This window comes from Nymphaea colorata, chromosome 11, assembly GCF_008831285.2.
Source record: "Nymphaea colorata isolate Beijing-Zhang1983 chromosome 11, ASM883128v2, whole genome shotgun sequence".
Lineage (NCBI taxonomy): Eukaryota > Viridiplantae > Streptophyta > Magnoliopsida > Nymphaeales > Nymphaeaceae > Nymphaea > Nymphaea colorata.
In genome coordinates this window covers 12,551,039-12,564,785 of record NC_045148.1, presented here as the reverse complement: position 1 = coordinate 12,564,785, position 13,747 = coordinate 12,551,039, and the positions used below count along the sequence as shown (strand labels likewise).

At 37.2% G+C, this 13,747-nt stretch overlaps 1 protein-coding gene across 1 annotated transcript in view; it reads right to left on the bottom strand.

Moving 5' to 3' along the window:
- The window catches only part of LOC116264074 (protein PAT1 homolog), a 56,692-nt gene extending 43,385 nt beyond the window's left edge, over window positions 1-13,307 (bottom strand). Inside the window, exons 1-2 of the mRNA XM_031644020.2 lie at window positions 12,739-13,307; window positions 9,294-9,445 (exon numbers count right to left, since the gene is read on the bottom strand). Coding sequence (XP_031499880.1) covers window positions 9,294-9,445; window positions 12,739-12,811 — 225 coding nt within the window. The 5' untranslated portion in view covers window positions 12,812-13,307. The remainder of the gene's footprint in view (window positions 1-9,293; window positions 9,446-12,738) is intronic.
- Between the last annotated feature and the right edge of the window lie 440 nt (window positions 13,308-13,747).

Genomic DNA, 13,747 nt, shown 5'->3' with positions numbered 1-13,747 from the left:
TCGAGACATTCATTCTTCTTGTGCATACCCAATATGGTGCGAATGTTAAAACTTTCCGGTCCGATAATTGAGGAGTTTCTTAGACAACGGGGGATTGTTCATGAGACATCTTGTAGTTACACCCCCCCTCAAAATGGGGTAGCTGAAAGGAAAAATCGTCAACTTCTTAATGTCACCAGGGCTCTTTTGTTTCAGAGAAATCTTCCTAAACACTATTGGGGTGATGCTGTTCTTACTAGTGCCTATCTTATTAACCGCATGCCCAGTCGTGTTTTGAATGGTAGGACTCCCCACTCGTTGCTTCCTGGCAGTCGTCCACCATTCCCTCTTCCTCCTCGTGTTTTTGGTTGTGTATGTTTTATCCATGATCACAGTCCAAATGTCAAGAAACTTGATCCTAGGTCTATCAAAGGTGTCTTTGTTGGATACTCTCCTATGCAAAAAGGATACAAATGTATTGATCCTATTACTGGTCGAGTTTATGTTACGAGGGATGTTACCTTCTTGGAACATGCCTCTTACTTTGGTGAGAATCCTCTTCAGGGGGAGCAGTCTGTGAGCAGGGAAGAGTATTCTCAGAGACAGGAACTTCAGTTTATAGATTTTTTGGACTACAAGAAAGCAGAATTGCTTACTACTATTGATGTGCCTGAGAAGGAGGAAAGGTGTGACACTAGCATTGAGAAGGAAGGCCCTCGGTTGTTTGGACAGTTTTACTCTAGACGAGGTACTCGGACAGAGATGATGACTTGTGATGCTAGATCTACTTTCAATCCCAATGCCACTCCTTCCTTGGATGAACCAAGTCCTACCGTGGAGACCGTGGAGACTCATGATTAGGTTGAAAAGAAGAATGAAGATCTTCCCATTACCCTGAGAAAGGGTGTCAGGTCATGTACTCAACACCCCATTGGTAATTTTGTTTCTTATTCCAGACTTGAAAAAGATTACAAGTGTTTTGTTTCTACTTTTTCTTTGGCTGTGATCCCCAGGACTGTTGCTGAAGCTCAAAGTGACTCCGAGTGGGCTGATGCAATGAAAGAAGAAATAGATGCCCTGAGAAGAAATATGACATGAGAAGTGGTGAAGATTCCTGAAGCCGCTCACTTAGTTGGATCCAAATGGGTGTATACCATCAAGTACAAACCAGATGGGAGTGTTGAAAGATATAAAGCTCGACTTGTGGCCAAGGGATTTAGCCAGAAATATGAAATTGATTACTTGGAAACCTTTGCTCCTGTTGCGAAAATGAAGACAGTGAGGGTGTTTATATCCCTAGTTGTGATGAAGGAGTGGAAGATGTATCAACTGGATGTTAAAAATGCATTACTCAATGGTGACCTCGAAGAATAAGTATATATGCATATGCCTCCAAGATATGAAGAACCAGGAAAATGTTGTAAGCTGAAAAAGGCCTTATATGGCCTTAAGCAATCGCCCAGAGCGTGGTTCGAACGACGGAGAAGAGTGATGATACGTGATGGATACAAACAAGGAAATGGAGATCACACTCTCCTGCTGGTCTACGTAGATGACATGATTGTCACAGGAGATGATGAGGAGGAGATTATCAAGCTAAAAGGGTTACTGGCTACAGAATTCGATCTCAAAGATCTTGGCAAGCTAAGGTATTTTCTTGGTATGGAGGTTGCTAGGTCTAGTACTGGTCTTGTACTAAACCAAAGGAAATACACATTAGATCTGTTGGAAGAAACTGGTAAATTGGGATGTAGACCTACTCCTACCCCATTTGACACTGGGCACAAGTTGAGCCTTAGAGATGGAGAGCCTCTCTGTGAAGAAGACAAGGGAAGATATCAATGGTTGGGAAGTTGATTTATCTTACTCTCACAAGACCTGATATCACCTTTGCGGTGAATGTTTTGAGCCAATTCATGCATGCACCAACCGATGCACATCTGAAGGCTGTGGACAGAGTGCTATGCTACCTGAAGAAAAATCCTGGCAAGGAACTCCTGTATGTGAAACAAGAGACTGTGAAAATTGAGGGTTATTCTGATGCGGATTGGGCAGGTTGTGGTGATACCAGACGATCTACTACAGGGTACTGTGTCTACTTGGGAGGAAACCTTGTTGTATGGAGGAGCAAGAGACAGGATGTTTGCTCTAGATCTAGTGCAGAGGCAGAATATAGGGCAGTTGCTATGGGAGTGTCAGAATTACTATGGTTGAAGATATTGTTGACTGACATTGGAATAGAGATTGAAGGACCTATGAAGATGTACTGTGATAACAAGTCTGCAATCAACTTGGCCAACAATCCTGTTCTTCATGACAGAACAAAACATGTTGAAATTGATCGTCACTTCATTCGGGAAAGAATTGATGCGAAAGAGTTGATCTTACCTTACATGAAGTCTGAAGACCAAACTGCTGATGTTCAGACGAAAGCTCTTCCTTCAGCTTCATTTGAGAGGAATGTATCCAAGTTGGGCATGTTTGATATGTATGCCCAAGTTGAGGGGGAGTGTTGGTAGATCGTATGTTTCGGGTCTGGATCCATACCCGACCCGCCTTGTAGCCCGTTTTGGGCACTACTTAAGTCATGTAACCCTAATCCTCATGAGTTAATGAAATCTTAGAGAGAGAGAGTCGGGCGGCTAGTGGGCACCGGCTCCTCCTCATCCGTGGTTTTTTTTCGCTCTAGTTGAAGGGTTTTTCCACGTTACATCGTGATCGTTGTTTTCTTCCTCTCCTTGTTCGTGTTTCTACAAGTTTATTAAGATAATGCTGCAAATTATAGAGCTGCAGGAGATTTGTTATTTCAAAAGTATTGGAGTCCATGTGCCACTCATTGTGTTAATCTTATGCTTCAAGATCTTAATGAGATGCATAATATGAAATTAACCATTGACCAATGTCAAGAGGTAACAAAATTTATTTATAATCATGCATATGTATTGAGTTTGATGAGAAAGTTTACAAAATGAGTTAAATTGATACGACCTGCACAAAGTTTTCTCTTATGTAAAGTAGAGAATTACAAAAAACAACAGCAAGGAAGCACACATCTCAGTTCGATCCTATCAGCTTAGAAAACTTTGACGATCTGGAACCATGGATTGAGGAAGAACCAGCTACAATATTTGATGATGAAGATCTTGAATGTTTTAACCTTCAAGCTGAAGCAACAAAAGGCTTTGTTGATGAAGGAGAGTCTGCTAGCGCTACTGTTGGTGTTGAATATGTTGGTGAAGATCTTCCAATTCTTGACGATGAAGATGAAGATTATGAAGATTATGAACGATAAATCATTATATGTATCGAACGACTTAAGAGTTATGAATCTATGATTGTTGAACACTTGAATGTTTTATCACTTTATGGCTTATGCTTTGTTGATTGAAATTGAATGATATTGTTATGAATTTTGATGTTTATGAAGTATGAATGATGAACCGTGAACGCGTAAGTTTATAGCATTTAGCAATAATAAGTCTATCATTATCTAAAACGTGTTTTCTATGAAGAATTTATTATTTTTAATTATTTTTTATTTTTTATGAATTTTTCGATTTTTTTTAAATTTTTTTGATTTATTATTATTTTTTAAAAAAAATACGATACGTTACGATACGGCATATCTTAAAGCCCAACCGATACGGCTTACGATACGCGTCATTGAGGTGGGGTATCGAGTCGAGTGTCTCCTCGACCCCAATTGTGCATTAGGAAGCATCCTAGAATGATAACTGCCTACGACAGCTACGAGCCAATCACAGATCGAAACTACTTTCTGGGATTTTGCTAAGTTTTGAAAAATATGATTGATGTGTTTGATAAGATGTGAATTTTTATGAATGTGAATGTTATAATTTGTTGCACATGTATTGTCGTGGGCAATAATGTAAATGAATGAGATTGGAGGGTAAATGTACCAATATTGTTATGACGGCTAGCTAAGACTGTTAATGTTATGTATAGCTCTCGTGTGGAGGCAATTGGAGGTGTGGGTGCACTCGTGAAGTGAACCAAACACATGAGCTAGCCAATCATTTTGTAAATGTGCAATTATAATGATAAAAATGAAAGAATAAGAGATGAGAGGCCAGTGGGTTGTGGCAATGTGTTTGGGAGTTGTCCCGCCTTCGCCACTGGTCTTGCATGTTCGGAGTGCAGGCGGTGCAAGGCCTCAAGGTACTATTGTGTGATGCAATGTTATAAAAGGCATAGCGTATCGCGTATCGGTTGGTCCGACCTATACACCGTATCGTAACGTATAGCAAATGTAGTGTAGCGTATCGTAAAATTAATTTTTAAATTTTAAAAAATATTTAAAAATCATAAAAATAGAGAAAAAACTGAAAAAAAATCTGAAAAAAATGAACAAAAAATCAGAAATTAAGAAAAATGTATTCAAATATAAAAAAGATCATCATACATAAGGAACATTCATGTGTATCAACAACACATTCAAAAATAAGAAATCAAATCTTCAAGAATAACATATAAGCATCCATCACGATTTTAAACTTGAAAATTTTATAGAATCTTAGGACTTAGAGTCTTAGGACTCGGAGTTTTAGGACTTAGATTACATCACAATTTTATAAGTTCAAAACATATAGTTATCATCTTTCCTGATTCAACGATAATATCTCCCAAATTGATGAATCCTTGGTTATTTTTAATGAAAATGGGAAAAATCTCTCCCTCCTACATCTATTGGAGTCTTTAAATACAAGAAGAGAGAGGGGGAGGAGTGTTTAAACTTTTAAAAAATAAAGAAAATACGGCCCCCGTATCGCACGATACGGGCGATACACGTACGATACGGACGCGTATTGTGTTTCAAACACGTATCGTATAGGTTTTCTTGACCTATATGATACGTATCGTACGATACACATTTGTATCATACGATACGGATAACATTGGTGTGATGTATTTGGAGCGTTGAGCTTCCGCCTTCTCAACCTGGGTGTCCTAGGGAAAGCTGAGTATCTCTCATTGGAATTCACACATCCATGGACGAGTGCTCTACTGCTGCAGCGGGAATGAATCCATACTGTTATGGACCACCACGAGGGTTGTCTCCCGGCTATAGGCAGCCCGCGGTGTGCACGTGCCTGTGTTTGCAGTCACAGAAACTGTCGATTCATTGAAGCTAATGAAAATGAAAAGAATATGAATGAAAGGTATATGAATGATGTGCATGTGAATGAATTGAATGAGAATGATATGTTTATGCATGTCTTGCATGTGAATTGGAATTGTATTATCGTGGTCATTGAGTGGCCTTTACATCCCGTGGTCTATGTGAGAGGTCTTCTTGTCAAGTCATGTGACTATGCCCTATCACGACATGATGATAATTTGCTTTTATAATTGTGATTACCTCATATTTGAGCCCTGCCTAGGAGGGTTAGGGATTTTCCTGGCTTGTTGTCATACTGCAAAGGCTAAGCCTTCAGTTGCTTCCTTTTTCAGGTTTTGGCAGACCCGAGACAGCAGGTTGATCAGATGGCTTCACTCACATCCTACTGGGAAGGTTTTGAGTCTTTTGTAGTACTCGCGCGTCTTATTTTGATTTTATTGATGTCTTGTTTTGTTAGGCATCAATTATATGGTTTGGGGCATTTTTGTCATCTACAGATGTGATTTTGTATGAACTGAAATTGTTATATAAATGAAAGTTTGTCCCATTGTTTCGAATGGCATAGCTTCCTCCTTTTTGAATTGTTGTGTCGTCGCTCTTCAATGCTTTATGTTTAAGAAGAAAAAAAATTAATTGAGGGTTAAAAGGTTGGGGTGTGACAATTTTGACACAAATCTTCAAGTAATCAAAATCTGCTACTACGCATAAATCTGTCACAAACAGAAAACATGCACGCTCAATAAAAGGATGTCAAATATCTGCTCTAGAAATATCAGTTGGTCTGACAAATTGAACACAATGACACATTCAGATTACCTCAGGTGTTCAATTATATTGTATCTCATATGCACAAACCATATCAAGCGAGACAAACTCCAATTATTTTCTTCCAAAGCAATTAAAGGCTTGGAACTCTCTTTTAGATAGCCCCTCTCAGTAAGGAGAAGGGAAATAATTAAGGATATTCAACAAGTCAAGCCAACTCAAGCTCGACTTCAACTTACTCAGCTAAGATTGACTCGTCTATTAAATGAGTCAAATTCAGTCAAGACATCAACTCGCTTAAATAAACAAGTGGAGCTCGAGCTGCATAAGCTTCGCTCGTTAAAGCTCATGGTAAGTGAATAAGTAAAAAAAAGTTTCACATCTTTGTCATAAAGGAAGTTGGTACGGCGGTTTTCCCTGTGACTATTGAAGGACAGGTCTAGAGTTCAAGTTCATGTGTATACCTTTAATGAAAATTAAATTTTAATAAGTTGATTCGGCTAAGCTCGAGCCAATCTCAGCTTCAGCTTAACCAGGCTGAGTTCGAGCTCGTTAAGCTCACGCTGAGTTCAAGCTTGGGGTTTGCAAACTCCGAGCCCCTGCAGCTAAGCTAGAACTGAGCTTGTGAACACCCCTACAAATAATCTTTGACAATATCATATTCAAAGACAGACACTGATAGTGGCAGGAAACATGAAACACTTTTACATCTCTTGAAGCCTCCCACCCTTTTGAGAGTAACAGTGAAATAAAAAGATCCCAATGATCTACTTACACAAAGTACGACATACTTCCTCTTTCTTCCTGAAGTTTCCTTGGATTTTCTTTACACAAATCATTTTTTATAAAATATATTAGGAATTGAAAATATGAAATCTCAAGAAATTTATAAGGATATTCATTACATAAGAGATATGGCCTAAAAAAACCAATAAATTGAAGGTCTATTTGCAGTAAAATTCCAAGGCAACCACTTGCAAACCATTTGAGGGTTGACCATTCACGTGCTCAAACAACTCAGATAATATATTAACAGACCGTGTAACAGGAAATGCAAAACGCACTTCCATATTTTGCCAAACAAATCTTGACATTGAAATTTTGCTTAATTCAGAAAAGGATATGCCAGAGAAAATTTGCATCCGAATGATTCCATCAACCTTGAAAACAAATAAATCAGAACTTTCGCCACGGTAGACTAAATGTCGTGTTGCATATTTGTACCAACAATATATATATATATATATATATATATATATATATATATATATATATATATGCATTGAGAAAATATAAGAATTATGTAAACTGATCTATAAACTGTCTAACTATGGTTTACAAAGTGTCACATGTAAAGTCTTGTTTTTGTAAGATCAAAGTCCACCTTGTTGCTCACTTTGGAAAACTAAATTTACATGTGGTACCTTATATATCATCAATCAAGATAATTGGACAGCTTGTAATCAGACAACATAGCCCTCACATTTGCTCAGTCACAAACAGACACACACACACACACACAGAGAGAGAGAGAGAGAGAGCAAACTATTAGCAGTATACAGCATCTATGTGTGCAGTACATGCTGAAACTAACAATTGGAAAGTAAATGTAGAGAATCGAACAAGAGGATAGAAGAAATATACATGACTAAGGTATGCATGACAGAAACTTAGATGTCATTACACTTTACAGTCAATATGTTCTCTATAAATGAAGCTGCAAGAAATGCCAAGGAAAACATCTTTCTTCAGTATGATTTCTAACTGGAAAACATATAGGTGTCGGCATATATATTGGTTAGAGAACATGTTATTTTCTACTCCTAAAACATCACTAAGAAAAAAAAAAACTTTTCATGAGCACCATCCGATCATAGTTGAATCGACAAAGATGAATACACTGGCAACATTGCATCTGAAACCAGTTATTATGCACACAATTTTAAAATCTCCAATTTCAAAGGAACCGTGTTAAAAAGGGACAACAGGTTGCAGCACAAAAACTTGCATACTAAATCATGACTATAATTGTATTCGCCTGGAGGTAGCAAAAGCTACTTTGGTATATTAACATCTCATGTTACACAACACACAAATCCAGTAATTCTAAGTGGATGTCATCATTCAAGACCTCAGGCCCATGGATGCAGCTACAACCAAAGAAGGCAAAAAAAAAAAAAGTTTGACTACAAAAAATGCGTGCCCCAAAAGAAACCCACAAAGGCCAAGGAGGAAAAACATAAAAGTAACCATAAGATGAACGGTGCTTAAGAATTTGCTAAGTCAACTAGCTCCACTCAAACACTACCAAGTCAACCAAGTATAGAGACTCATTCTATCGACTAGAAAAATACTTTAAGATTTTTTTCATAAAATGGATGAAAATATATAAAAATAATTAGAAATAAACAATTTGTACGATATTTTAAAATATTTAATAAATGACCATGGAACTCTTGAATTGGTCATCTGAATAAATCCATTTGCGGGTAATTAATTCATACAATATGATTGAGGTCAATTTCGATAAACATCACCTATTCTTATTTTCAATAATTTATGCCATTTTTTCATTTTTAACTGCATGCTTCAAAATTAGGTTCACGACAGATCAGTTCCAGTATAATAGAGTGCATCAAAGCTGGGACGAAAATTGGATCCAGTACATTTAAGTTAATCAAAGCTTCAATTATAGAGTAGCTTAATTGTGCAGTTTTTTCTTATTACATGAGTAGATATAACTGAATCATGGTTTCACTTGATCTTAAATTCACCCATTTCTGAATCATGCAAGTAATCAGGTCATTGTGCAACCTTTTATGTTTAAATGGCAAGTTATATATTTTTTTTCCTTCAGAAACATTAGTTAGAAAATCTAAAAGAGAAGTCACCAAGTTAAGCCGCAGAGTCACCGGATGAGGGGAGTCCCATGTCACTGGGTTCCAAAACATTGTATACAATGTCCTTGGATCGATGAAGCTTGTGAAAGACCCGAGTTCAAGATTGGCCTTATGATCAGGGCCATGATGGAATTCCAATACAGGAAAAATCACGCCTCCTTGTAAGATGTTCAAACAACTGGTTAAAGACAGAAATATCACATTTTCCTTCAACCTATCTGCTAAGAAGACAATGTAAAGGAAATAAGGGGAATGAATATGGCTGTGATGATGTAAATAATTCCAATCACAATAACAAGGATGAGGCCCACAAGACCAATAAGAGAAGGAAATTAATGGTATAAACAATAGCTGCAGCAAATCAACAAAGTTAACAAGCTTTATACCGAAAGAGCAAACCAACTGGATTAGTACGCCAAATACTAATTTAAGTACTCTAATGGGAATTCAGCGAAGCAAAATAATCATGGATTTAGCAATTTGCTCTGTTCAAAATTAGCAAATCCCACCTCCTCTCTCTCTCCAATTGAAGAAAATCGATATTCCTCATCATCAAATCCGACAAGTAAATCATCAGCATCATCCAAACCACCCAATTCAACTTCTTCAGCAACATTTTTCCCAAAAAATGCATATTGGGAAGCATCAAACCGCGTGTTGCCTGCAAGATTGGAACATTTCTTGTGTTAAATAAAGTCAAAAAAAGAGTTTCGGGGGTTTTTGGGGGATCTCCTTTTGCCAAGGAAAGACCGTACATGCAGGATTTTCTCTTCAAAGGAAATGAAGCATAAGCTGGCATATGAACCTACATTAAGACCTTACGGGTATACTACTATATTATGAGTACCAATACAATCTAAAATAATGAACATGACAGCATAACATTTCATTGACAAATATCTATTACTAGAATTTTTTTAGAAAAAAAAAAAAAAAAGTGTCTGCATGCTAAATGAAATCCTGCTCCATCAATACATTTGACTTCAATAGCAGCCACATTACTTTGATTTGGACATCCTTGAACTGCTAGCCAACATAGACAAGGCTCGTGTATCTACGTAAGAGACAGGACAATGCAGGAAGCTGCATCCTCTGCTTTAGAAATATCATAAATACATATACTTGTCACCTTGCCTATGGAGAAAAACCAATGGACACACCATTATGCTTGTGTGGTCAACATGGTGACATTTTTTTTCTCTAAAAAATGAATCAATAACAATGAAAATAAATCTCAACTCTCTCAAAAGAAAGTCTGTTTAGTTGTTAAGAACTTATCCAACAAAAAGTAAAAAGATGACATCAAAAATTAAAAAATCTTGAACCAGATAGAAAGCAGCCTAACAGTTTGTTGCCTATGTTGTCAGTGGAGCATAGAGAGTGACTTGAGCCTACAGCCTGGGGAGGTCTAGGCGCATGAACCAAGCCCAAAGAGTACCAATAAAAGAAAATATAAATTTGTAACAGTAGCAAGAACACTGAAGCATTTCTCAATGAAAAAACAATGATTTTCAACTTAGAATAATCAAACACTTAAAATGCATGATCAGACTCACTTAAACATCTCATAATATCATAGTGGACATAATAAAAGATTGAAAGAGCAGATCTAATAAAGTTGAACAATTAATTTAAAGGTTATACGCAGAAAGAAAACAAGTTGATGATATAACACCACTGCTTTAGAGCATGCAAAATCTTTCAATTTTCTTAAATATCAACTATTAAATCTCTAATTCGTGTTTCTAAGAACTAAAAGACTAAACTAAAGCACTAACAAAATAATTCATTTGATTTTTCTAAAGAAAGAAACCAGGAAAATAGCTCCTCAACATAATCAACCTTGTTCGTCCTCAACACAATTAACCTTACTGGTCATAAAACAAACTTCTATTAAAATCTCAAAGAAAACTACCAGAAAGCTCATATCTATACATACATACACACACACACACATATATATACGCAAAGCAAATACAAGTTCTTTCAATTATTCAAAGTATAATACATATGAACTGCAATGTTAACTATAATAACTAATAAATACACAAAATACATAAATGTATATGCTTCTAATTCCCACAAAATACATAAATAGATATGTTTCTAATATCAATTACAAGCAGCATTAGAAAATAATGATAAAAAGGAAATATCAGGATGACGGAAAAACAAGAAACTAGTTCATATCACAGAACGAGAAGAAGAAGAAAAGAAAAATTATATCTTAGATAGCAACAGAAGAAGGAAAAGGTGGGAAAAAAACTAGTCTATTGAGTGTCCAAGACGGCCTGGGTGTTTTGAGGTGGCCGATCACATAGTAACAAACAGCATCGGTGACCACTATCCTAGAGGGCTTGGGGTAGCACATTTCAACAACATAATTTGTTGAAAGATGTAAACATCAGGACAACCTAAGCTCTGAAGCATAAACAAGAATACAGACTGAGATAATAAGCTCAAGCACCTCAGGCACTAATTGTTAATATATGTATGAAGCATGCGGACAAGTAATGAGCTTAAGTGTTATAATAAAATCTCATGCTTGGTATATGCAAAAAAGCTGATCAGGTATTCAAAATATTAATGTATGAAGCATGTGGATAAGCATTAGAAAGCAGAAAAGCAACCATATGACCTCGAGCTATTACTTTAGATGAGACTAATCCAAATCATAAACACAGAGGTGAAGACGTATGTGCACATGCAAGCAAAGAACCACAATTAATTTACACAGAAAGTATAGCAAACGAGCTTGAGAACCTTTAATAAAACAGATCATGTACAAGGAGAATGACAATGATTAATACGCAATGACTGACCACAACCCATTTCCAGTTTTGTCACTGTTGGCATTTATGTCAAACTAAACAGGAACAACAACAATATGCACCTCAAATTTATGAGCAAACAACAAACTAATCTCCCCCTACTATAAAACTAAAGTTAGGACGAGATAGCATTACTAGACGTAAATCCTACCTTTGACATATTAACCGTCTCAATTTACAACATATTTGCATCCATCACAAAAGCAGGAAACCAAGAAAAGACTAAACGCAAAGTGCAGTTGTTGTTTCATCTTTACAGAAACTAAGTTTAAACTTTAAAGATGTAAAGAATGTGAGAACAAATATCTAAAATTTTGGTGCATGGAATGCAAGAAACTGGACATCAAATAGCAAGGCAAAATAATTGTGACAAGAGACAGGAACCTACTGCATATTAATTGTGAGGAAACAGACCCAAGAATGAATCCGTTCTAAGCTAAAGATGATAAAAAGACAATTTTCTTTATCAATAACTATGTTTCCTTCAAACAGTTCATATTACGACATTCTGCAGGATTGACAAACAGCTCCATCTGGTGGACTGACCAGCACCGTCCCAATTAGCTAAGGTTACAAACTAATACTAGCATCATATAATCATACAATAAATTGAATTGAGTTCGTTTGGTTAGGAAACTATATTCTGAGCAAGAAGATCCTAAACGAATCCACAGGAAACATCAAATGTGCTTCAAATGTCCGAATTGTTCATTTCTATTGCACGCCGCATGGTTTCAGTTGGTGTTTTATGGAAGGAACACGTGATCAACTCTCCAGTACCGTCTTAGAACGATTGGTCAGGGTAGTCAAACGAAACGGACTGCCGTTCCACCAGAACGATGGAGGTAACGTTTTCTGCTAATTATCCCGACCAAAATTTCCAAGACCCACATATCAATCAAACAATGCCATGCTCTTTCCCTGCTTGTATTGGCAGTAATGCATGTAACTTGCAATGGGTTAATGAAAGCGAAGTGATTAAATAAAACTGGAGATTATGAAACTCAACAATCAAACAAAAATTTTGACAACACATGAAAAAGAAACACTTGGATCTACAGTAAACACAGCACAAGAAAACAGAAAAAGCTAACCTGCAGCCGAGGTCAAATAGAAAACCAACCTGAGAAACCAGCATCGCGAAATTCCTTAGGGTTTTCCTGAGAGGAGGTACCATCATCGTCGGATCCCTCCATACCCTTTCTCACGGAAGCCCTAAGGCCGTAATCTGGAATCCAAAAACCCTAGCTCCAAAATCAAGGATTTTCTCCGCAGTTTGGATCCGAAATCAGCCCAGATGCGAGATGGGAAAGAAGGAAAATACAACATGAGGGTTTTCCTTCACCGTGCAATTTTTAAAAAAAGAGAGCCTGAAGAGACCACAACCAATTTGGCGGTTGAAAGTAATGGATATAAGATGCGAGATGAGTTGCCCAGATAGAGAAAGAAGAAAGGAGCAAATCAGAGAGAACGAACGAGGTGTCGGAAAGGGAAGAGAAGGAAGTACCAGAAGAAGAGAAACAGTGGGGTGAATTGGGTAGTCCTTAAGAAATCTGGAGAGAGAGTTGAGGAGGAAGGAAGAGGAGGGCTTGTCTGCTTCGATGAGGTGCCCCCTTTTCTATTTCGGATTTTACGTTCCTTTCCTTGTTTGTTTTATACAATAAAGACAGTGTGTGTGAGAAAGAAAGAGGGACAGCCATTACCCACCCAGTCGCCTTAGCTTCATTATATAGACGTTAACAACAGTAAAATGTTAATATGATAAATAGGAAACAGGATCTTAAAAAAGAGAAGAGTGAGGAGGAGGGAAGAAGGATCGGGAAGAAGAAAGAAAAAAATAGATCCTATGTTCTATAGGAGAGAGATTGTCACTTACTGTCTGTTATTTAAAGTTTATTTACTCTAACATAAATGATGATTGTTGATTGCAGACTTGCAGTAAGTGGGGCAGGGCTTTGGCCGTCCACAAAGTTAAAAGTTTTGCGAAAGCCACCCGGGTTGAGGGAGGAGGGAATGCAACTAGATTTCATTGCTTCCCTTGTGACGTGTTTGATAGGTGGAATCAGCTTTACTTTGTGGGAAACTTGTCTTTGTGGTGATATCTCGCGTCGCCTCGACTCGGAACGGAACGG